Source organism: Ornithorhynchus anatinus, chromosome 1 (assembly GCF_004115215.2).
Source record: "Ornithorhynchus anatinus isolate Pmale09 chromosome 1, mOrnAna1.pri.v4, whole genome shotgun sequence".
Lineage (NCBI taxonomy): Eukaryota > Metazoa > Chordata > Mammalia > Monotremata > Ornithorhynchidae > Ornithorhynchus > Ornithorhynchus anatinus.
This window is the reverse complement of record NC_041728.1, coordinates 98,656,257-98,681,151: the sequence shown is the minus strand read 5'-3', so window position 1 is coordinate 98,681,151 and position 24,895 is coordinate 98,656,257. Positions and strand designations below refer to the sequence as shown.

The 24,895-nt window shown below is 46.3% G+C and overlaps 1 protein-coding gene and 1 long non-coding RNA gene across 6 annotated transcripts in view; one reads left to right on the top strand and one right to left on the bottom strand.

Moving 5' to 3' along the window:
• Positions 1-24,895, top strand: part of CFAP61 (cilia and flagella associated protein 61) — a 315,110-nt gene that overhangs the window by 244,509 nt on the left and 45,706 nt on the right. For 4 of the 5 annotated variants that reach the window (XM_029072415.2, XM_029072412.2, XM_029072401.2 and 1 more), the window contains exons 23-25: positions 2,980-3,307; positions 6,684-6,775; positions 8,998-9,203. In XM_029072415.2, coding sequence (XP_028928248.1) covers positions 2,980-3,307; positions 6,684-6,775; positions 8,998-9,203 — 626 coding nt within the window. The remainder of the gene's footprint in view (positions 1-2,979; positions 3,308-6,683; positions 6,776-8,997; positions 9,204-24,895) is intronic. The other variant, XM_029072421.2, reaches the window with a different exon arrangement.
• On the bottom strand, positions 2,822-14,256 carry LOC114814322. The gene is made up of 3 exons (XR_003762101.2): positions 13,704-14,256; positions 4,755-4,915; positions 2,822-2,993 (listed from the first exon to the last, which is right to left on the bottom strand). It is a non-coding gene; the product is annotated as an uncharacterized LOC114814322 (long non-coding RNA).

Sequence of the window (24,895 nt, the reverse complement as noted above, 5' to 3'; positions counted from 1 at the left end):
TGAGGGAGGGATAAAAGAAAAAGCTTAAGTTCTAAGAATAACTGCTGGGTTGTCATGACTGTCGTGACTGAAGGTGTCCCACTTGCACAGCATGGCTAAAATCTGCCCTTTCCTCTCCATCCGAACTGCTGCCGCGTTAATAAAATCACTCGTCCTATCCCAGCTGGATGACTGCATCAGCCTCCTTGATGACCTCCCGGCCTCCTGCCTGTCCCCACTCCAGTCCATACTTCACCTTGCTGTCTGGATCATTTTTCAACAGCAATATTCACGACATGCCACCCCACTCCTCAAAAAATTCCAGTGGTGTCCATCTACCGCCACGTCAAACAGAAACTCCTCATCATTGACTTTAAAGCACTCCATCACTTTGCCGCCTCCTACCCCACCTCGCTTCTCTCCTGCCGACCCCTCATCCACATCCTGCCTCTGGCCTGAAATGCCCTCCCTCCTCAAATCCAACAGACAATCACTCTCCCCTGTCTTTCAAAGCCTTATTGAAGGCACATCTCCTCCACTAGGCCTTCCCTGATTAAGCTTCCCCTTTCCTCTTCTCCCACTCCCCTCAGCATCGCCCTGGCTCGTTCCCTTTGTTCATTCATTCATTCACTAGTATTTATTGAGCGCATACTATGTGCAGAGCACTGTACGAAGCGCTTGGAATGTACAAATCGGTAACAGATAGAGACAGTCCTTGCCCTTTGACGGGCTTACAGTCTAATTGGGGGAGACAGACAGACAAAGACAAGAGCAATAAATAGAATTCTTCCCCATTCCCAGCCCCACAGCACTTATGTACATATCTGCAATTTATTTATTTATATTAATATCAGTCTCCCCCCACCTCTAGACTGTAAGGTCATTTTGGGCAGGGAATGTGCCTGTTTATTGTTGTACTCTCCCAAGTGCTTAGTACAATGCTCTGCACACAGTAAGCGCTCAATAAATCTGATTGATTGAATGAATGAATGAAAGTTGTGATTTATTCAAGGAAAGTTTCCTGAGGAAGGTGGGATTTTATGTGGACTTTGAAGATGGGGAGAACTGGTCTAATAAATTATGAAGGTGTGTGTGGGGAGGGGGTCTCGGGCTTGTAGAACAACTCTCACAGGGGTATGGATGCTAGAAAAATCAAGAATGGGGGTACAATTAGTTGCAGCATGGCCTAGTGGAAAGAACCTGGGCCTGGGAGTCAGAGATTCTGGGTTCTAATCCTGGCTCTACCAACTGCTAACTTTATACAGACCACTGTACTAAGTGCTTGGAGAGTACAATAGAGTTGGTAGACATGATCCCTGCCTTCGAGAAGCTTACAGTCTAGAGGGAAGGCAGACAGTATAAATTACAAATAAATACATAAATTCTGTGCATCTGAGGGTGTTCAAGTGCTTCAAGGGTCCAGATTCAGGTGTTTTTGTAACACAGAAGGGATAGAGAGTAGGGGAAATAAGAACCTATTCGGGGAAAGCCTCTTGGAGGAGATGTGATTTTAAAAAAAAGCTTTGAAAGTAGGGAGAATTGAGGTCTGTTGTAGATGAAGTGGGAGGGAGTTCCAGGCCAGTGGGAGGATGTGACCAGGGAGTCAGCAGCAAAATAGATGAGATTGTGGTACAGTGAGTAGGCTGGCATTAGGGAAACAAAGTGTGTCAGCTGGGTTGTAGCAGGAAATCAGTGAGGTAAATTAGGAGAGAGCAAAGTCGTTGAGTGCTTTAAAGCTGAAGGTAAGGGGTTTCTGTCTGTTGTGGAGGTGGATGGGCAACCACTAGAGGTTCTTGAGGAGAGGGGAGATGTGGACTAAATCTTTTTTTAGAAAAATGCTCTGGAAAGCCGAATGAAATGGACTGTAGAAGGGAAGACAGGATTCAAGGAGGTCAGCGAGGAGGCTGATGCGATATTCACGGTGGGATATAAGTGCTTGGATCAGCACAGTAGCAGTTTGGATAGACGGAAAAGGGTGGATTTTAGTGATGCTGTGAAGGTAGAACCGACAGGAGTTGGTGACAGATTAAATAGATGGTTGATTGAGAGAGATGAGTCAAGGAAACTGCCAAGATTAAGGGCTTGTGAGGCAAGGAGAATAGTGGTATTGCCTACAGTGATGGAAAAGATAGGGGAAGACATGGCTTCGAAAATTATTTCTCTACCCACTTCTTTTAGGGTGTAGCTCACCCTATAGCAGGTGTTTGGAATCCAAGTTGAGAGCAGTTACAGAATCTCGATGAACTTTTTTGGGCAGCCAAATTTACTAAGCGGTTAACAGTCTGATCTACTGATCAACCTGTTGATGAACGGTATTTATCGACCACCTACTGGATGCAGAGAGCACTGTACTAAGTGTTTGGGAGAGTAGCATAGAGTTGGTAGAAATGATACGATGATATCAAGTATGATCTGCTGGGATCAAGTGCTTCTGTAAGATCTTTAAAAACCATATGGAAGTTTCAGTGTGTTCTCTAAGGGAAGCAGCGTGGTAAGGGAAGCAGCGTGGCTCAGTGGAAAGAGCCTGGGCTTTGGAGTCAGAGGTCATGGGTTCGACTCCCAGCTCTGCCACTTGTCAGCTGCGTGACTGTGGGCAAGTCACTAAACTTCTCTGTGCCTCAGTTACCTCATCTGGAAAATGGGAATTAACTGTGAGCCTTACGTGGGACAACCTGATTACCCTGTATCTCCCCCAGCGCTTAGAACAGTGGTCTGCACATAGTAAGCGCTTAACAAATACTAACATTATTATTATTCTCTCTCTCCCCTTTTTTGTGCTTTTCGTACTGGAGAAAACTTCTACAGTGTGATCAACGAAACACACACCATCTTCCACTCAAAGGTTTTTTGAAGGCTTTTATGTGTCAAGGTTTATCAAAGTAGAATGCCCACAAGACGTCCTAGGTCCTCGTATAAGTCGAAGAAGTCCCAGGTTTGGTGGCGGTCTATAAATTGAAGAACTTCCACAGATCGCTCATGTTTGTTTATTTCATTTTTCAGGCGTTCATCAGCTTCTATGAGAAAAACGTGGATTTTGAAACTTTCAAAGCCCTGAACGATGCCTGTCTTGTCTATGACGGGAGACTAGTGATTGACACCAACTTCCACACCAATGATGTTACCATCAGAGCTGCAGGCCCCCTCACTAAGTTCTCCAGTAGGTATTACGCAAATGAGTGGACACACAGCAGATTCAGTTCCAAAGAGATTGGTTTCCAGCTTGCCGCGGCCATGCTGAGTATTTTTGACCCCACCCTGGACCCAGCGATTGAGTGCATGTGGGATCTGGACAAACTCATCCCTATCTATAAGGGAGCTAAAGTTCAAGGTTTGTAAATGTGTGTGTGTGTAAGAGTCGTACAAGTGACTGAAAATTCCTCTCCTCTTTCTAAGCCATTCTAAAGAGCCTCCTCGTCCAGAAGGCATTTCCTGATTAATTCCCCTTACAGTTTCCCCTCAGCCACCTCAGCGGTCATTCTAAAAGAGCCTCCTTGTCCAGAAGGCATTTCCTGATTAATTTCCCTTACAGTTTCGCCTCAGCCACCTCAGCGGTCCTTTGATCAGCATCACCGGTGGTATTTATTGAGCACTTACTATGTGCAGAGCACTGTATTAAGCACTTGGGAAAGTACAAAACAACAGATTTGGCAGACGCATTCTCTGCCCACACTGAGTTCACAGACTTATCTGTTTGTTGTTTGTCTGTCACCAAAGTGCTCTGCACCCCATCAAATGCTCAGAACAGTGCCCTGTCTAGAGCAGGTGACAAGCTCACTGCTCTTCTCACAGTACGTGCTCAGTAAGATGTGCCCCAGATCGCAAACACCCTTCAAGACTTACAACCCAGGGATATATACGGTGCTCTATTTGCTAATTTGCTTAGCCCAAGAAAGCCCCACCCTGGCATTACGTCCAATCACTGTGGGTGCATCAATTCTCTTGCTTCACCTCTCGTTCCCTGCCTTCTTTCTGCCTTCCTCTTTTCTCAGACACTTTTCTGTTCAGCCACACTCCATTTTTCCCCATCCTCTGTCTCCTTCCTCTGGCCTCCAGCATTTTTTCTTTGTTTGAACTTCATTCATTTAATTGTATTTATTGAGCGCCGACTGTGTGCAAAACACTGTACTAAATGCTTGGTAGAGTACACTAGGACAACAAACAGACATATTCCCTGCCCACAACGAGCTCAGTCAGAGCAACAACATTGCTGCAGAAGCCAACACTCCTGCTGCCACCAGACTCGACCCTCTCGACCTCCCCTGTCCATCCCTTTTCCCATTCCCACAGCTCTGGCCATGGTGGGGAGGCAGGATAGCTAGCCAGGAAGAGGGAAAAGGTGGGGGGGGGGGTGGCCAGAGCACTTTCTGTAATGGGCATTGCTGTGATTAAAGTTCAAACAAGCAGCAGCGTGGCTTAGTGGAAAGAGCCCTGGTCTGGGAGTCAGAGGATATTTGTTCTGATCCCGGCTCCACCACTTGTCTGCTGTGTGACCCTGGGCAAGCCACTTAACTTCTCTGTGCCTCAGATACCTCATCTGTAAAATGGGGATTAGGATTGTTAGCCGCATGTAGGAAAACCTGATTATATCTACCTCAGTGCTTAGAACAGGGCTTGGCATATAGTAAGCACTTAGCAAATACCCTAATAATAATTATTATTATACGAAGAAAAAATGCTTAGGTGTTGAGGGAAACTGGGAAGGAAGGGGTTTAGTTCAGGGTGTGGGGAAGAGGGAAGGGTAGAGATGGATGAAGGAAGAGTTGGAAGGGATTTACCTGTAGTCTGTAGTCATCTGTAATGCTCAGCTGCCAGGTCGAGGCTGGTTCTGAAACCGACCCTAATTGATTGTGCCTCTGTGGAAAAATGCATCCCACAACGTAACCACATTCTTGAGGATTGTGGCCTTTATAAATCATGACATATGCCTGTGCAATACCTGTCCACACAAAAATATACAGGTGGTGATGACGATGATGATAATGATGATAAAAAACTGGGGCACTTCGGTCGCTCCACCCATTCATCTCTACTGATCAGTGGTGTCCACAGCTCTGACAAAGAGAGACACTTAGTCTCTGCTACCAAAACCTGGATTTATGCCTTGGGACTAGGATGTAACCCTGGGACCAGGTCAAGAGGGAAGGGTGCAGGGCAGAGTCTGGAACCCTCCTCTCTCTCACACCATAAGCTCCCAACCCCCCCCCCCCCCCAAGCCATCATCAAATTGTGGAGAAGGAGGAAAAGATAATAATAATAATAATGTTGGTATTTGTTAAGCGCTTACTATGTGCCGAACACTGTTCTAAGCGCTGGGGGAGATACAGGGTAATCAGGTTGTCCCACGTGAGGCTCACAGTTAATCCCCATTTTACAGATGAGGTAACTGAGGCACAGAGAAGTTAAGTGACTTGCCCACAGTCACATAGCTGACAAGTGGCAGAGCCGGAATTCGAACTCATGACCTCTGACTCCCAAGCCCGGGTTCTTTCCACTGAGCCATGCTGCTTCTCTAAGGGAGACCTCTCTGGTGACTTCCCCCAAGTTCCTTGAGTGGCCATAGTCTAGGGGCACCACAGAGTTCGTAGCCCAGCTTCTGGCCCCACTCTCTCTTCCCAATCTCAGGGGGCCAAGCGGCAACACCCAGGCAGCTCAAAGCTTGGGGCGGGAATGGTAGCTAACTGCCCACCAGCCACAGCTCCCCTGGGCTGCCACCTGCCCAGAGATCCACCCCACGAGGCCTATCTGTGCCCAGGGGTCAGAGAGACAGGCAGAGAGATCGTCTCTGTCCTGTCTTCCCCTTCTCCCATACCCACCTCTGTAGCAGAGCTAGAGAAAGGTTGGAACGAGGCACCTGCTGTGGTTTGGGGTGGCTTTCTGCTCACGCTGAGCTAAAATTCCTCATAATTTGCTATTTCATCCTGATCTACTTGGACTACTTCCTGTTAAAAATTCATACACACACTACTGGTAAATGTGTTTCCTGTCTCCCCTTTTAGAATGTGAGCTCCTTGAGGGCAGACTATGTGTCTCTTGTTTCTTTGTGATCTCCCAAGCACCTGGTACAGTGCTCTATGCTCAGGAGTCTCTCAATAAATACAACCCATTTATTGATTCCCCCCAAGACTGAGCTTCCCTCCAGACTGAGCTTCCCCTTTTTCCTCTGCTTCCTCTGCTGCCCCTCTACCCCCCCTTCACCTCCCCTCAGCTAAGCCCTCTTTTCCCCCCTTTTCCCTCTGTTCCTCCCCCCCTTCCCTTCCCCTCAGCACTGTGCTCGTCTGCTCAATTGTATATATTTTTATTACCCTATTTATTTTGTTAATGAGTTGTATACCTTGATTCTATTTATTGCTATTATTTTTGTCTGTCTCCCCCGATTAGACTGTAAGCCCATCAATGGGCAGGGACTGTCTCTATCTGTTGCCAATTTGTACCTTCCAAGAGCTTAGTACAGTGCTCTGCAAATAGTTAGCGCTCAATAAATACTATTGAATGAATAAGACGGACAAGGGAGCAAAAAACCAGTGTCTTTGCCCCTCCCTGAAACCAACCTGTTCCTGTAATTCCTAAAATGTCAACCCACTCTTCAGGGCCCCGGCCTCTCCAGATCATTCCATCTCCTTCGTTTCCTCCGTCTTATCATCCGGTCTAAGTATGAATGGCAGTGACTCTCCCAGTGACATTCAGTTCTCTGTGTTTTATGGCAGGAGGTTGCCTTCCTGGAGGTTATCATTATTTACACATAGCCAAACCCGGAATCCCTACACCCTTGGAGGTGCAGATCACTCAGCCTAACTTTGTGAGTATCAATACGGCATTCCCCATCCAGCAGCCCATCTAGCAGAGTTCCCACACAGGTCCTTCGGTTTCAGCGCTTCCCTGGTCCAAAAGCCACCGTCAAAGGGGAGCCATCTAATGGGCCACCCTCCCTCTGGGAGCTCTGGAGAAGGAAGAGGGGGTGGAGGATACTCCCCAAGACCAGGTCAGTGAGAGGGAGTCGGAGGTGAAGGAGGATGGTGGCTGACAGGGTGGGTTCAAATACGGTTTACTCTTTGTAGTTCTCAGAGAGTTTGATAGATCAGTGGGGCACAAACACATTTGGGAGTACCACTCAGCATCCTGTTTTCAGTTCATTGCCCTCTTCAAACAGCAGGCTATTTGGCCTCGGTGACCTTAACTGTCTATTGAGCCATATTTTCCTGTTTTTCAGATGCCCCTTCATTTCCTTTCAACTCGCTCCCCACTTGCTCCTCATTTTCCTTTATAGCGTGCCACTTCACCCCCATCACGACAGATAATAAAATGAGTTACAGATAGGGGAAACGGCAGAGTAGAAGGATACATCCGTAAGTACTGAGGCCGGGGGTTGGGTGAGGATCGAAGTGCGTAAGTGGTACAAACCTAACAGGGAGGGAAAATAGGGTGAGGAAAAGAGGGCTTAGTCAGGCAACGGCTCTTGGAGAAGATGTGATTTTGAAGATGAGGAGAGTGGTGGCCAGTCGGCTATGAAGGGGGAGAGAGTTCCAGGCCAGAGGAAGGTGGTGGGCGTGGGGTTGGCGGCGAGACAGACTAAATGAGACCCTTCACAGAAAGGAAATGGATTTTACCCTCACTGCCTGATTTGCATTAAAACTGCTGCTGATGGCCTTGAGGCCTCCTCTGACTACTTTTTTATCCCGGTCACCGTGGGCACCAATTTTCTTACTGGCTAGTGGAGGATTTCCTTGCTTGTTTGAGCCAGGGAAAGGCAAGAGGGAGACATTATTACGCACACCCTGCCCGACAGTATGAGTTCATCTGGGCAGCCTGAAGAAGACTGAACAACCACAGTCATAGATGTACCGAGCATGTGGTGGCCCAGAGATAAGTGGTCTAAGGCAAGTAGTGTACTGTATGTTGATGAAAGTAATGCAGAATTTCCTCTTGGTGGGCACTTCTAGGAGAGCCAGAGGGCTTTTAATTGGTAAGAGGTTTAGCGAGACCTCAACATAGACCTATTTTGGCTGACATTGAGACAGTATCAGAATATGGACCCAGGCAATAATGGGAGACCAGAAGACAAATGCTACCACAGGTTTTTCCATTTCTTTTCTCTGAGGGAAAAGGGCACAACTGTTCCCAGCCATACACTTTAGGAATGATTCTTTAAGTTCTTGCCAAAAATGGTCAAGCCATCCCCTAAGAATAGATTCATTCGCACAGTATGTTGAACAATCCATTCGTTTTCTTAGAGTGGCTTTATTTTTGCTGTGCCTACCCAAGAGTATCTATACAAGGAGCCTGGAGCAATTCAGGATTTATCTGTGTGGTAAGACAAAAGGAGGAAAAAGAATCAAGCAAGATTTCACAGAATGGTCTCCTCTAGGGAACCCAACCCACATGCTTACAAACTCCTTAAGATGAGGGAAATGGATCACAACTAGTTCTACCTAAAAAATGGGCCTCCATCTCTTGCACATCAAGTCTGGGCTTCGATCGGTCTGCTTCAAGGACCCAGAAGCTGATCACCAGGGAAGGACCCTCTTCAAGCCATTGATCCATACCCCTTTCTCACAATCCACTCCAGAACTGTTAGTGCCCACACTTTTCTGAAACTATTCCCAAGCCGCCTCCCCATCGAAAATATTATCAAGTCTCTTAGCGTGTTGGGCCACATTTTTTGCAGCTGCTGAGAGGATGCCTTCAAATGAAAATCAAGAGAGTGGATGGAAATCCTTAAACTGAAAGTGAGCCAGCCCAGCTAAACGTCTTAGCTCGCGGGATATGAGAGTAACATAGAAATGGCTGTAACCTAGCAACTAATTTAAAAAACATCGAACCTTGGCCACAGTTTAAAACGTGACGCAGGACATTTGCCCATTAGGTCAGAGTGCGAGCTTTCCGATGGGCAGAGCTGCTATTTTCCGGGTTGTTCAGTCAACACCGTTAATAGTAACAATAATGAAATGTGCAGACGTCTGCAATCAGAAAATGATCTCAGCCGGTGTAGTTTTCTGATGCTGTGTATTGGCTTTGTTCTAGGGTGTGCAAGTAATAACTGGAAAAGCCAAAAAGGGGAATTACTTCAGAATCCACATTAACCAGTACCACCTGGTGGAAACCATTACCTGCTTCTCTAAAAAACCCTTTCCTGTGTCCAACTACATCTGTTTGTTTGGGCAGCATGAGCAAGTTCTGAACAACCTGTGTACACGCTATAACGAAGGTTTGATCACTGATCTTTATAGGTAAGAAGAATTTGGAATTAGGGGGAGAAGCTACAAAACCCACAGTTGTTATTGATCCTGATTAACCACACAGTGATTGCTGCCCTCTTTTCATCCCTCCCCCCCACAAATATAATCCTTCTTTTCCTTCCTCCCCTCTCTTCTGTCTTTTGGCCCTATCTAGACATATTCATTGGTTCTGTCTGTTCACAAAGGTTTAAAGATCACTCTGCTCTGAGCTCCCTTAGATGTTGGGTTTGAGTAGAACAATATCAAGGTGCTATCTATGCCATCTACTATTATTATTATTTTATTGTTGTTGTTATGTGTCAAACATTGTTGTGAGTGCTGGAGTAGATCCAAATTAACCAGAGTGGACACAGTCCCTGTACCACATGAGGCTCACAGTCTAAGTAAAGGGAGAACAGGTTTTCAACCCCCAGTTTACAAATGAAAAAACCGATTCTCAGGAAGGTTAAGTGACTCATTTAAGGTCACACAGCAAGGCTATTGAATGATAAAACTCAGGTCCTCTGACTCCCAGGCCTGTGCTCTTTCCACTAGGCCGTGCCTCTTCTCTGCCATCTGAAAGTCTTGTGATTATTTGGGATCATAATAATTTCTCCAACTCAGATGTTCTCTTCCAAGTGTACAGATCTGCCTATTGAAAGTACTCAGCTGACAGATGACATTTGGTGGGAACTGGAATTGACAGAGCTATTTGGGTGCATCTTTTCATCTCCTCTCAGAGCTTTCAATAGGGACTCACACCTGCATATGACTTGAAACCACAATCTGCAAAGCCCTAGAGCAGCCTTTTCTTTGCTGAGGTTTATAGCCCAGATTTTCCCTTTGCTATTTGAGGAAATTTTCCTAAGAAGGCCAAGGGTGATGAAAATGTGGCCAAATATTTATATCTACAAAAATGGAAATGAATTAAGAAAAATGTACTTATTTATTTATATTGTTTTTGATATTTTTAAGTGCTTACTGTGTGCCAGGTACTGCCCTAGGGAAGCAGCATGGTGCAGTGGATAATAATAATAATGTTGGTATTTAAGCGCTTACTATGTGCAGAGCACTGTTCTAAGCACTGGGGTAGATACAGAGTAATCAGGTTGTCCCACGTGGGGCTCACAGTTTTAATCCCCATTTTCCAGATGAGGTAACTGAGGCACAGAGAGGTTAAGTGACTTGCCCACAGTCACACAGCTGACAAGTGGCAGAGCTGGGATTCAAACCCATGACTTCTGACTCCTAAGTCCATGCTCTTTTCCACTGAGCCACGCTGCTTCTCGTAGCCACGCTGCTTCTCATATATATATATACGATATAGCATGGGCGTGGGAGTCAGAAGGACCTGGGTTCTAATCCCAGCTCTGCCCCTTATCTGCTGTGTGGTCTTGGGCAAGTCACTTCACCTCTCTGTGCCTCAGTTACCTTATCTGTAAAATGGGGATTAAGACTTGCAGGACAGGGACTGTGTCCAACCTGATTTGCTTGTAACCACCCCAGGGCTTAGTACAGTGCCTGGAACATAGTAAGCGCTTGACAAATACCACAATTATCATTAATTATCATTATTATTATTACTAAACTCTGCAGTAGTTACAAGTTAAGCAGGTTAGACACAGTCCCTGTTTGTTTACTCAGTAGTATTTATTGAGCGCTTACTGTGTGCAGAACACTGTACTAAATGCTTGGGAGAGTACAGTCCAACAATATAGTAGAAATATTTCCTGCCCGCAATGAGCTTACAGTCTAGAGAGGAAGGCAGACATGAATTGAAATAAATCAATGGCAGATGTGCTATTCTGACATCCCACATGGGGCTCATACTCTTGATCCCCATTTTACAGATGAGGGAACTGAAGCTCAGGGAAGTGATTTGCCCAAGGTCACACGGCAGACAAGTGGCGGACCCAAAATTAGGACCCAAGTCCTTCCGACTCCCACGCCCATGCTCTATCCACCAGGTTATGCTACTAGATAACTATTAACATGAAAATGTATTTAAGCTGTAACATGATTGGTTTTAATATAGAAAGGAGAGACCCTAAATAGACTGACCAGTGGTGAAATCCACTACAGCTTCTGTTCCAATATTTCACCTCCCTATGAAGTAGAAGTAGCTGATGACAATATATTTATTTTCTCCTGGGAGTCTTGTTCAAATCCAAAGATGGGGTCCTTCATGGCATTTCTTTCCCACTATGGATACTCTGAATGAGCCTCAGTTGAGAAGCAGTGTTGCCTAGTGGATAGAACATGGGCCTACGAGTCAGAAGGACTTGGGTTTTAATCCCGGCTCTGCCACATGTCTGCTGTGTGACCTTGGGCAAGGCACTTAACTTCTCTGTGCCTCAGTTCCCTCACCTGTGAAATGGGGCTTGAGACTGTGAGCCCCATGTGGGACCGGAACTGTGTCCAACCTGATTAGCTTGTATCTACCCCAGGGCTGACTGAAAACCAGAGTGAGATTTTCCAGCCAAAGAAATTCTTGAATGAAATGCTTTATTCTCTCCTATGAACAGTTCCCAACATTCTTCTGTGGTGGTCAGAGTCACAAAGAGGAGTCTGGACGTAAATCCCAGGGGAGTATTGGAGTCAAGAGCCTTCTTGTTTGATGATTTAAGGGCTCCCTTGAGTGACTCCTCTACCTAACACTGGGCAAAATAGATTTCTCTTGAATGGAGTTTAAACTCGTTGTGGGCAGGGTATTTGTCTGCCCACTCTGTTGTATTCTTCTAAGTACTCAATACAGTGCTCTGCACATAGTAAGCACTCAAATAAATACTAATAAGGATGATAAGTTTTTCCATCTCAAGAAGAAGGTGGGGTAGAACCAAAGGGAAGACCTGTTTCCAAAGTGAGGTCTTCTCAACCCCCCTGCGAGGCCGACTGTTTGTGTGCCTTGGTCTGCAAAGCTTGATTGATCTATTCATTCATTCAATCATATTTAGTGAGCGCTTACTGTGTGCAAAGCACTGTACTAAGCACTTGGAAGAGTACAATACAACAACAAATAGACACAACAAGCTCACAGTCTGGAGGGGGAAACAGACATTAATATATATGAATAAATAAATGAATAAAGTAAACGGGTTAGACACAGTCCCTGTCCCACATGGGGCTCACAGTCTTAATCCCCATTTTACAGATGAGGTAACTGAGGCACAGAGAAGTGAAATTGAATGATGGCATTTGTTAAGCACTTACTATGTGCAAAGCACTGTTCTAAGAGTTAGAGAGGATACAAGGTGATCAGGTTGTCCCTCATGGGGCTCACAGTCTTAATCCCAATTTTACAGATGAGGTAACTGAGGCACAGAGAAGTTAAGGGCCCAAAGTCACATAGCTGACAAGCGGCTGAGCCGGGATTTGAACCCATGACCTCTACTCCCAAGCGTGGGCTCTTTCCACTGAGCCATGCTGCTTCTCTAAATGACTTGCCCAAGGGCACACAGCGGACACGTGGTGGAGCTGGAAGTAGAACTCAGGTCCCTCTGACTCCCAGGTCTTCATCAGCGATTCACTGATGAAGGTGATGGAATCTTCTGTTAAGAATAACAGAATAGCCTTTATCCTGAGACAGAGCAGGGGAGTGGTATGTTTCATGAAGTGCACACAGGAGAGTCATGATCACTAGAAGTGGTTAAGGAATATGATCTTTTGAGAGAAAAAGGAAGCTACAGTTGAGGCACATCAAGGAGATAATAAGTGTCATAATAATAATGATAACTGTGGTATTTGTTAAGCACTTACTATGTGCCAGGCATAGGACTAAGCACTGGGGTGAATATAAGCAGATCGGGTCAGACACGGTCCCTGTCCCACACAGGGCTCACAGTCTTGATCCCCATTTTCCAGATGAGGTAACTGAGGTGCAGAGAAGTGAAGCGACTTGTCCAAAGCCACACAACAGACAAGTGGCAGAGCCAGGATTGGAAGCCATGACCTTCTGAATCCCAGAGCCATGCTCTAGCCACTAGACCATGGTGCTTCTGCTTGTCCAAGGTCACATAGCAGACAGGCAGCAGAGCCAGGATTAGAGCCCAAGTCCTAATAATTAATATGACCCAGGTCATAATAATTACGATATTTGTTAAGCGCTTACTATGTGCCAGGCACTGGGATTGACGCGAGGTAATCGGTATGGACGTAATCCCTGTCACGCATCGGGCTCACAGTCTAGGTGGGTGAGAGGAGATAGCGAGAGAACAACCAAATCAGAGACTCTTTTCAAAGGAGGTGACCCCCACAGTTAGGAGGTTTCCCAGTCCAATAAATCCTTTCCATTACTAATGGGTGCGTGGTACTGCTTGCCCACAGCTGGGGCCTCATTGTTCTCACCAGGCCCAAAATATTGCCAGCCCCCGCTGCTAGATCACGGCCCCACACAACTTGTCGTGTCATTCGTTGTCTGACAGACTGGCAGAGTTCACGGCAGTGGCAGCGAAAAGCAAGGGGAATTGTTCAGCTGGTTTTGGCTATAAGGCGACTAGCGATTGTTTTTCTGACCTTGGCAGTCGAGCAGCCCGCGTTCGGCTCCGGTTGCTCGATTCTCTCCGTCCGCCTGAAGAGACTGAGCACCGGCCCCGCTCTGAGGGCAGCTGAATGTAAACCAACATTGGTTCTTTTCCCTTGCCTTGTGCTAATGGTAAATCGTTCTGCCAAGGAGATAACAGGAGTGATGACCGAGACCAAGCCGGGGGGTGTAATGACCGTTAGCAGCATCAGATGGGGCCACGGCAGCAATGACCGGAAATGACTCCCTGTGGCAAAAAATGGGGGCTGAGGTTAGCTTTGTGGAAAGTGGGGACATCTGGAGGAAGAGCGGGGTGGAGATGGAGTCGGTCGGCAGTACAAGCCCTCAGCTGTTCTCTCTTGGCTCCACAGTTCTCCCGTGGCTTTGATTCTGCCTCTCGTTTCCAAGGCTCATGTTGTATTTTCATTTCGGAGAGCCAGTATTTCCCTCCATCAGACTGGATGCTTGCTGAAGTGAAATAATGCTCTAATAATGGCCGTGATTAGGTCTTCCGAGGCACGGTGCCTTTGCTCAAAGGATTTTTCCAGGGGAAACTGTCCCGTGTCCTAAATCAGCATTGGACAAGTTTATTTGGAAGGATCAAGCTAAGGTTCTAAACCGTTCCCCCTCAGCCCCCTCCTCCAGAACCTTGGTGTCGGGTGGATTTCCTAACTGTGGACAGGGAATATATCTACCAACTCCATATTGTACTCTCCCAAGTGCTTAAGATACAGTGCGCTGCACACAGTAAGTGGTCAATAAATAACATTGATCGATTCCAAATAGACTGGCACGAAGACAAGAGGAAGAAACTAAAAAGAAGGAAATCCTCCTGCACAATTGCAGTGTAATGCTGTCTGTCCTTCTGGGTTGAATGGCAGTAGATGGGAACTGGTTGCAAAACCCTCTCTTTCATTCATTCATTCATTCATTCATTCATTCATTCACATTTATTGAGCACTTTCTGTCTTGGGAGAGTACAACAGCAAACATCTGGGAGATACGAGATCTCTCAGAAACATGGTGAGCTGCATGATTTCCAAAATGAGTTTTCCCCAGGCACACACCAGAAAGTGTGCCTGCTGACTGTGAAGATCCCTGAGAGGGAGAAGTTGGGGGGAGAGGTAGTGTGAGGCAGAAGAGATGAACAAAGGGGAAGAAAGGAAGAGAAATGAAAAGACAGGGAGAGGAAGGAGAGGAAGGGCCAAAGACAGATAAAGATAGAGGAGAGAGAGTAGGGGAAAATCGACGAAAGAGAGAGCATGGGCCCAGGGAGTCAGAAGGACCAGGTTCCCCTAATCCCAGCGTTTAGTACAGTGCTTGGCAAGCAAGAAGCACTTAACAAATACCATAGTTATTAATCATTATTATTATTATATACCCCAATGCTTAGAGCAGTGCTTGACACTTAGTAAGTGCTTAACAAACACCCTAAAAAGATAGTTCTCCAATGAGCAGAAACCAAATGTCCTAATTATGAAGAGAATAGTGAATAGTCTAGTGCTGAGTGGTACCAGTCTAGAGCGATAAAGGTGTTCTTGACAAGCCTCTGCTACGGTCCCACGGAAAATATTGTGCATTTCAGCACTAAGTGACTGAACAGTGGCTCATCTGAGTCTCAGAGAAAGTGAGGAGAGGAAGAGGCTGTCAATGCTAACTAGAGGAACAGAAGGCCTCAGGGACTGGCTTTGAGAACTGCTCATATTAACCTTGAAAAGAGGTGAGTATTAGGTGACTTAATCAGAGTTTATGAGCAGCTCAAGGCTGACACAAAAGAACTGGGGCAGGACCTATTCACACCACAAGGCAAAGGACTAGCAGGAGCCATTAATTAAAGAAAAAGAGGTGAGATTTCAGTTGGTTTTCAGGAAAGGGCTTTGTAACAGGGTCATTAATATGTGGAAGTGAGAAAGGATATTAGGTGGGGCAGAAAATGGGTGAACAATGTTACAATGGTGGTGGAAGGAAGCTTGGGCATTGCTGAAATCTAAAAAAAAAAAAAGCATATTGTGGAAAGTCTTTACTTTTTTGCTTCTCTCCACATTCTCATTTCATCTCTCTCTCTCTCTCAGTGTATTTGTATGGAAAATGCCTTCTGCCACTGATTTTCTGAAGAGAAAAGTAGCTTCAACAGTATTAATGTATGATTCCTGGCTAGGTGAATCTTAGGTGAACTGTATAAGGAGAGAGAGGGAGAGGGCTAAAATTTGATAGGGAAAAGAAGAGAGAAGAGAAAAATATCTAGGAGGGTCAGAGGTATGGGTCTTGAATTTCAGTTAGAGTGAGATTGCTCCTCTCAAAATAAAATTTTCACACCCAATGTGGTTGACTTCTCAAACTCATTGTGGGCAGAGAACATGTTGACTGAGTCTGTTTATTGATGACGATGATGGTATTTGTTAAGCGCTTGCTATGTGCTATGCACTGTTCTAAGCGCTGGGAGAGATACAAGGTAATCAAGTTGCCCCACATGAGGCTCACATTCTTAATCCACAATCTTATTGTTATGTTGTACTCTCCCAAGTGCTTAATACAGTGCTCTGCACACTGTAAGTGCTCAATAAATATGTATGATTGATTGATTGACTGATTGATCAGCTCTTTCGGGGTGCCCTGTTACACGAGAATAGCTTTCAGTAACTTCAGGGTGTCCACTTTCATTTTGAATGAGGGGATGAATCTGGTTGGCCAGAGTTTGGATAGGGTGGGGGATTTAAGGAGAGAGAGAAAAATGGAGATAGAGGGAGAAATTGAAAGAGGAGGGAGAGAGAGACACAGAGGGAGAAGAATGAGAACAAAAATGGAGTGAGTAGGAGGGAAAGAAGAGGTTGAAAGGAAAAAGTCGGGGAAGGGAAAAGGGGGTATGAAGGTACTTAAGTCTGTGCCTCTTCATTTGTAATGAATTCCTTTATGCAGATTCTTGGTCCTGAAGTTTTCTACAAGATTGATGCTTATCTATCATGTTGTTTGCGACAGGACATTTCATTATTATCACCACTCTCCTAAATGCCTAGTTCAATACTCTGTAGGCAGTAGACAAAGGTACCCAATGAATTAATAATAATGATAATAGTAATAATAATAATGATAATAGTATTTGTTAAGCTCTTACTATGTGCCAGGCATGGGCTAGGCTTCTTTTATATGGTATTTGTTAAGTACTTATGGTATGTCAGGCACTCTACTATGTGTTGGGCTAGATGCGGCCTAATCAGATTGGACACAGTCCCTGTCCTACATGGAGCTCAGTCTTAATCCCCATTTTACAGATGAGTTAACTGAGACAAGGAGGAGTGAAGTGACTTGGCCAAGGTCACATAGCAAACACGATGCAGAGTCAGGATTAGAATCTAGGTCCTCTTTCTCCCAGGCCCATTCTCTTTCCACTAGGCCACTGAGTCTCAACTGCTAAATTCTGGAATAAATACAGGATGATCAGATTAGACATAGTCCATGTGTCACATGAGGTTGTTGTTATTGTTGTTATGGTTGTTATTGTTGTTATTATAATTACTAACATTATTATTATTATTATTATCGTCACATAGAAATTGTATGGCTCTTTGGGTTCTAACTTCTCAAATGTTTCTTTTGTTTTGATTCTTTGCACCAAAGGTTGCCGACCCCTGCTCAGAGATAAAAATATTCACAAATAGAGCGATCAGAACAAATAAAAGACATTAATCATATATATTCTCAAGGGCTGAGAAAAGGTATAAATAAGCATGTAATTGCTGCAAATCAAGGAAGACTTTCTGGAGGAGGTGGGGTTTTAGGAAGGCTTTGAATGTAGAGAGAGCTGTAATCTGCCAGATTAGGTGTAGGTAGGGATTCCAGGCTGAAGGAATAATGTGACCAAGGGGACAGAGGAAGGATGGTCAAGAGTGAGGTTAGCAGATTTTCTTGGGAGGAATGAAGAGAGAGGCTTGGGGAGTAGCAGGTGAAGAAAGCTGACATGTTAGATGAAAAGCTTTGAATCCAAGTATGAGGAGTTTTTGCTTGACACGGAGGGAATTAGGAAGTAATTGGAGAATTCTGAGGAGGCATTTTTTATGTAATGAGCAATGCTTCATGAAGATGGTTAGTGTAGTAGAGATTGGAAGTGGAGAGAGACTGGAATCAGGGAGACCAGAAGGGAAGCTGATGCAAGTCTAAGTTCTATGTAACAATAATTTGGACCAGGTTGGTAGCAATCTGGGTGCAGAGGAGGGGGTAGATGCAGTTAATAATAATGGTGGTATTTGTTAAGCGCTTACTATGTGCAAAGCACTGTTCTAAGCTCTGGGGGGATTCAGGGTGATCAGATTGTCCCACATGGGGCTCACAGTTTTAATCCCCATTTTACAGATGAGGTAACTGAGGCCCAGAGAAGGCAAGTCACTTAACTTCTCTGTGCCTCAGTTCCCTCATCTGTAAAATGGGGATCAAGACTGTGAGCCCCACGTGGGACAACCTGATTCCCCTATGTCTACCCCAGCGCTTAGAACAGTGCTCGGCACATAGTAAGCGCTTAACAAATACCAACATTATTATTATTATTATTATTAAGTGACTCACCCACAGTCACACAGCTGACAGGTGGCAGAGCCGGGAGTCGAACCCATGACCTCTGACTCCGAAGCCCAGGCTCTTTCCACTGAGCCATGCTGCTTCCCCAGTTAATATTATGTAGGAGACTGGCAGGATTTAGCAGTTGATTGAACATCAAAACTGGGCTTTGGGGACAGGGACAGAATCATGCTGTCACCGACAGAGATGAGAAAATTAGGAGGAGGAATGGGTTTTGGAAGGAAGATGAGTAGTTCAGTTTCAGGGATCCTAAATTTGAGACGTCAGCAGGGCACGCGAATGGAGATGTCTTGAAGGGAAGAGGAGAGGATGATCCCTGCCCCCCCGGATTTACAGACTATGGGAAGACCAGCATTAAAATCAATTACAGATGGGTTTGTACATAGGTGTCGTGTGGCTTGGCGAAAGGTGAATATAAAAGCAGCGTGGCTCAGCGGAAAGAGCCCGGGCTTGGGAGTCAGAGGTCATGAGTTCGAATCCCGGCTCTGTCACTTGTCAGCTGGGTGACTGTGGGCAAGTCACTTAACTTCTCTGTGCCTCAGTTACCTCATCTGTAAAATGGGGATTAACTGTGAGCCTCCCGTGGGACAACCTCATTACCCTGTATCTACCCCAGCACTTAGAACAGTGCTTGGCACATAGTAAGCGCTTAACAAATACCAACATTATTAAAGAGAACAAACACAAGTGTATAGGCGATGAAGAAGGGAGGGTTATGGCAGGAAAGTGATGGTTTATTCGGGGAAGGCCTCTTGGAGTTGTAATTTCAGTAGGGCTTTGAAGATGGGGAGAGAGATGGGTCAATCAGATAAGAAGGGGGAGGGAGTTCCAGGTCAGAGGGAGGATGTGGGCAAAGAGTGGCAGAGAGAAAGACAGATCGAGGTACAGTGAGAAAGTCGGTTTTAGAGGAGTGAAGAGTATATGCTGTGTGATAGTAGGAGATCAGTGAGGCCGTCAGATCAGTGAGGCCATCAGCATAGATGTGATAGCTGAAGCCATGTGAGCGGATAAGTTCCCTGATAGAATATAGAGGAAGAGGGGACCCAGAACAGAGCCTGACATCTCAACTTGGATGTCCTCCTGTCACCTCCAACTTAATGTGACTAAAACTGAACTTATCTTTTCACCCAAACCCTGTCCTCTCACTCGCTTTACCTTCACCGCCGACGGCACCACCATCCTTCCTGTCTCGCAAACCCATAACCTTGGCATTATACTTGACTCCTCTCTCATTCCACCCACATATTCAAGCCATCACTAAATCCTGTCAGTTATAACTTCACATCATCAAAATCTGTCCCTTCCTCTCTGTCCAAACAGCTACCACAATAATACAAGCATTTATCCTGTCCTGCCTTGATTATTGTATCAGCCTCCTTGCTGACCTCCCTGCCTCCTGTCTCTCCCCACTCCAGTCCATACTCCATTGAGCTGCCCAAGTGATTTTCCTTCAGAAATGTTCAAACCATGTTTCCCCACTCCTCAAGAAACTCTAGTGGTTGCCCATCCACCTCCTTATCTAACAAAAACTCCCAACCATTGGCTTTAAAGCACTTTATCGCCTTGCCCCCTCCTACCTCACCTCAATACTCTCCTACAACCCAGCCCGCACACTCAACTCCTCTGGTGCTAACCTTCTCGCTGTACCTCCATCTCATCTATCTCACCTCTGACCGCTCGCCCACGTCCTACCTCTGGCCTGGAATGCCCTCCCTCCTCATATCAGTCAGATAATTGCCATCTCCCAATTCAAAGCCTTGTTGAAAGAGTGAAGCAGCTTAGTGAAGCAGCGCTGCATAGTGGATAGAGCCCAGGCCTGGGAGTCAGAAAGGCATTGGTTCTAATCCTAGCTCTGCCATTGTCTGCTATGTGACCTGGGGCAAGTCAGTTCACTTCTCTGGGCCTCAGTTCCCTCATCTGTAAAATGGGGATTGAGACTGTGTGCCCCAGGTGGGACGGGGACTATGTCCAACCCAATTTGCTTGTACCCACCTCAGTGCTTATTACAGTGCCTGGCACGGAACATCTCTACCTGGATGTCTGCCTGCCACCTAAAACTCAACATGTCCAAAACTGAGCTCCTCATCTTCCCTCCCAAGCCCTGTCCTCTTCCTGACTTCCCTATCACCGTGGATGGTACGACCATCCTTCCCGTCTCTCAGGCACGCAACTTCGGTGTCATCTTTGATTCGGCTCTCTCGTTCACCCCACATATCCTAACCGTCACCGAGACCTGCCGGTCTCACCTTTATAATATCGCCAAGATCCGCCCTTTTCTCTCCACCCAAACAGCTGTCTTACTGCTACAGGCTCTCATAATATCCTGGCTGGATTATTGGGTCAGCCTTGTCTCTGATCTCCCTTCCTCCTCTCTCTCCCCGCTCTGGTCTATTCTTCATTCCGCTGCCTGGCTCATCTTCCTGCAGAAACGTTCTGGGCCTGTCACTCCCCTTCTTAAAAACCTCCAGTGGTTGCCTATCGACCTCCGCATGAAACAAAAACTTCTCACTCTAGGCTACGAGGCTGTCCATCACCTTGCCCCCTCCTACCTCTCCTCCCTTCTCTCTTTCTACCACTCACCCCGCACGCTCTGCTCCTCTGCCACCCACCTCCTCACCATCCCCCATTCTCGCCTATCCCGCCGTCGACCCCTGGCCCACGTCCTCCCACTGTCCTGGAATGTCCTCCCCCCTCACCTCCACCAAGCTAATTATCTTCCCCTCTTCAAAGCCCTACTTAGAGCTCACCTCCTCCAAGAGGCCTTCCCAGACTGAGCTTCCCCTTTTCCCTCTGCTCCCTCTGCTGCCCCTCTACCCACCACCACCTCCCCTCAGCTAAGCCCCCTTTTCCGCCCTTTTCCCTCTGCTCCTCCCCCCTCCCTTCCCCTCCCCTCAGCACTGTGGTCATCCGCTCATTTGTAATTTTTTTTTCCCCTATATATTTTGTTAATGAGATATACATCACCTTGATTCTATTTATTGATATTGTTTTTGTCTGCCTGCCTCCCCCGATTAGACTGTAAGCCCATCAATGGGCAGGGACTGTCTATATCTGTTGCCGATTTGTACATTCCAAGTGCTTAGTACAGTGATAATAATAATAATGTTGGTATTTGTTAAGCGCTTACTATGTGCCGAGCACTGTTCTAAGCGCTGGGGTAGACATAGGGGAATCAGGTTGTCCCACGTGGGGCTCACAGTCTTAATCCCTATTTTACAGATGAGGGAACTGAGGCACAGAGAAGTTAAGTGACTCGCCCACAGTCACACAGCCGACAAGTGGCAGAGCTGGGATTCGAACTCATGAGCCCTGACTCCAAAGCCCATGCTCTTTCCACTGAGCCACGGTGCTCTGAACATAGTAAGCACTCAATAAATACTATTGAATGAATGAATGAAAACCCACAATTATTATTATTGTTATTATTAAAGGCCCATCTCCTCCAAGAAGCCTTCTCTGACTAAACCCTCCTCTCCTCTTCTCCCACTCCCTTCTGCGTCACTCTTACTTGCTCCTTCATTCATCCTCCCTCCCATCCCCACAGCACATATTCATTCAATGGTATTTATTCATTCAGTCTTATTTATTGAGTGCTTACTGTGTGCACAGCACTGTACTAAGCAATTGGAAAGTACAATTTGGCAACAATTGTATATGTCTGTATATATCTGTAATTTATTTATTTATATATATATGTACATTAATGTCCATTTCCCCCTTTAGAATGTAAGCTCACTGAGGGCAGTGAATGTGTTTGTTTCTTGTTATATTGTACTTTCCAAGTGCTTAGTACAGTGCTTTGCACACAGTAACGCTCAATCAATAAGACTGAATGAATGAATGAAGGAATGAAAACACCTACAGTTAGGTGCTGAGCGGCAGAAGGGAAGTCAGAGAATAAAACTGAGGATCTGAAAGAGGGAAGAGTAGTTATAGAGAAGCAGCGTGGCTCAGTGGAAATAGCGTGGGCTTTGGAGTCAGAGGTTATGAGTTCGAATCCCAGCTCTGCCACTTGTCAGCTGTGTGACTGTGGGCGAGTCACTTCACTTCTCTGGGCCTCAGTTACCTCATCTGTAAAATGGGGATGAAGACTGTGAGCCCCACGTGGGACAACCTGATTCCCCTGTGTCTACCCCAGCGCTTAGAACAGTGCTCTGCACATAGTAAGCGCTTAACAAATGCCAACATTATTATTATCATTACAGTTAATCAGCTGTTGGAATGATAGCAAAACCAAGGTCTGATAGTATTTTTCAAGGAGAGAGTCAGCCATATCGTCCAAGGCAGCTGAGAGATCAAGGAGGATTAGGACAGAGTAGAGCCCACTGGACTTGGCTATAAGGTGGCCATCACTGAGCTTAGAGTGCAGTTTGTGTGAAGTCAAGGAATCAGAGATCGGACTGAGGTGGAAAGGAAATAGAGGCAGGAGTGTACATGATTTGTTCTAGTAGTCTGGGTAAAAATGAGAAGCAGCGTGGCCTAGTGAGCAGAGCACGGCCCTGGGAGTCAGAAAGACTTGGGTTCTAATCCTGGTTCTGCCACTTGTCTGTGTCGCTTCACTTCTCTGTGCCTCAGTTACCTCACCTATAAAATGGGGATTCAGACCGCGAGCACCATGGGGGATAGGGATTGTGTCCAACCCGATTTGCTTGCAACCCCCTTCCTCCTCGCAGTGCTTAGTAGAGTGCCTGGCACATAGTAAGTGCTTAAACAAATACTATCATTATTATTAATATTATTCTTATTATTAATAATAAGAACGGAAGGCAGTAGATGGGGACGTAATGGAGGGAGCTGCAGGTCAAAAGAGAGTCTTTAGGTATGGAAGAGGTTTGTGTACCTCTGAATCAGGAGGGAGGGAGATCTAGAAATTACGTTTTCTGTTTTTGTCATCAAATCACTTTTATGACAATGATTTTAATTAGCGCAGTAACTGTACAAGTGAAAATTCAGCAGAATCACTCAATTTTACTTGGTAGCTGGATGCATTTATTGCATTTTCAGTTATGTGCCACATTATTGTGGTTTTGTTTTGTATGGCAGTTATTATTAATGGGCTGGGAGGGCACACTGCCAGTTTGGGGAGTTGAGAATTGGCAGTATGTTCATTTGCACATATTTATTCTCATTCACATTCTCTCTCTCATCCTCCTCCAAATATTTGGAAAGAAGAACATTTTAAAGATGTGAAAAATTAAAAATATTCCAACCCCCTTCTGGGCCTACTATAGTCCGGTTTTCATCCTCTTCACCGCGCTCCCCAAGATACCAATGACCTCCTTCTTGCCAAATCTAAAGGGCTCTACTTTAGCTTAATTCAACTTCAAAAAATTAATGGCACTTATTGAGTGCTCACTATGTACAGAGCACTGTATTAAGCATTTGGGAGAGTTAAAATAGAGTTAGTAGATATGATCCCTGCCTCAAGGAACTCACAATCTAGTGGGGGAGACAGCGTGGCTCAGTGGATAGAGCACGGGCTTTGGAGTCAGAGGTCATGGGTTCAAATCCCGGCTCGGCCATTTGTCAGCTGTGTGACTTTGGGCAAGTCACTTCGCTTCTCGGTGCCTCAGTGACCTCATCTGTAAAATGGGGATGAAGACCGTGAGCCCCACGTGGGACAACCTGATTCCCTTGTGTCTACCCCAGCGCTTAGAACAGTGCTCGGCACATAGTAAGCGCTTAACAAATACCAACATTATTATTATATTAAAATAAATTAAAGATAGGAGAAATGGCATAGGCACTGTGAAGTGAATATCAAAGGGCTTAGCAGGTATAGACCGCCTATACCTGCTGTCGGCCCGCCACCTAAAACTCAACATGAGCGAGACTGAGCTCCTCATCTTCCCTCCCAAACCCGGTCCTCTCCCAGACTTCCCTATCACCGTGGATGGCACGACCGTCCTTCCCGTCTCTCGGGCCCGCGATCTCGGTGTCATCCTTGACTCGTCTCTCTCGTTCACCCCACGCATCCGATCCGTCACCGAGACCTGCCGGTCTCACCTCTACAATATCGCCAAGATCCGCCTTTTCCTCTCCACCCAGACGGCTGCCTTACCGCTACGGGCTCTCGTTGTATCTCGGCTAGACTACCGTGTCGGCCTTCTCTCTGATCTCCTTTCCTCCTCCCTCTCCCCGCTCCGGTCTATTCTTCCCTCCGCTGCCCGGCTCATCTTCCCGCAGAAACGCTCTGGGCCTGTCACTCCCCTTCTTAAAAACCTCCAGTGGTTGCCTATCGACCTCCGCACGAAACAAAAACTTCTCACTCTAGGCTTCGAGGTTCTCCATCACCTTGCCCCTTCCTACCTCTCCTCCCTTCTCTCTTTCCACCGCCCACCCCGCACGCTCCGCTCCTCCGCCGCCCACCTCCTCACCGTCCCTCGGTCTCACCTCTCCCGCCGTCGACCCCCGGGCCACATCCTCCCGCGGTCCCGAAACGCCCTCCCTCCTCACCTCCGCCAAACTGATTCTCTTCTCCTCTTCGAAACCCTACTTAAAGCTCACCTCCTCCGAGAGGCCTTCCCACACTGAGCTCCCCTTTTCCCTCTGCTCCCTCTACCCCCCTTCACCTCTCGGCAGCTAAACCCTCTTCTTCCCCCTTTCCCTCCGCTCC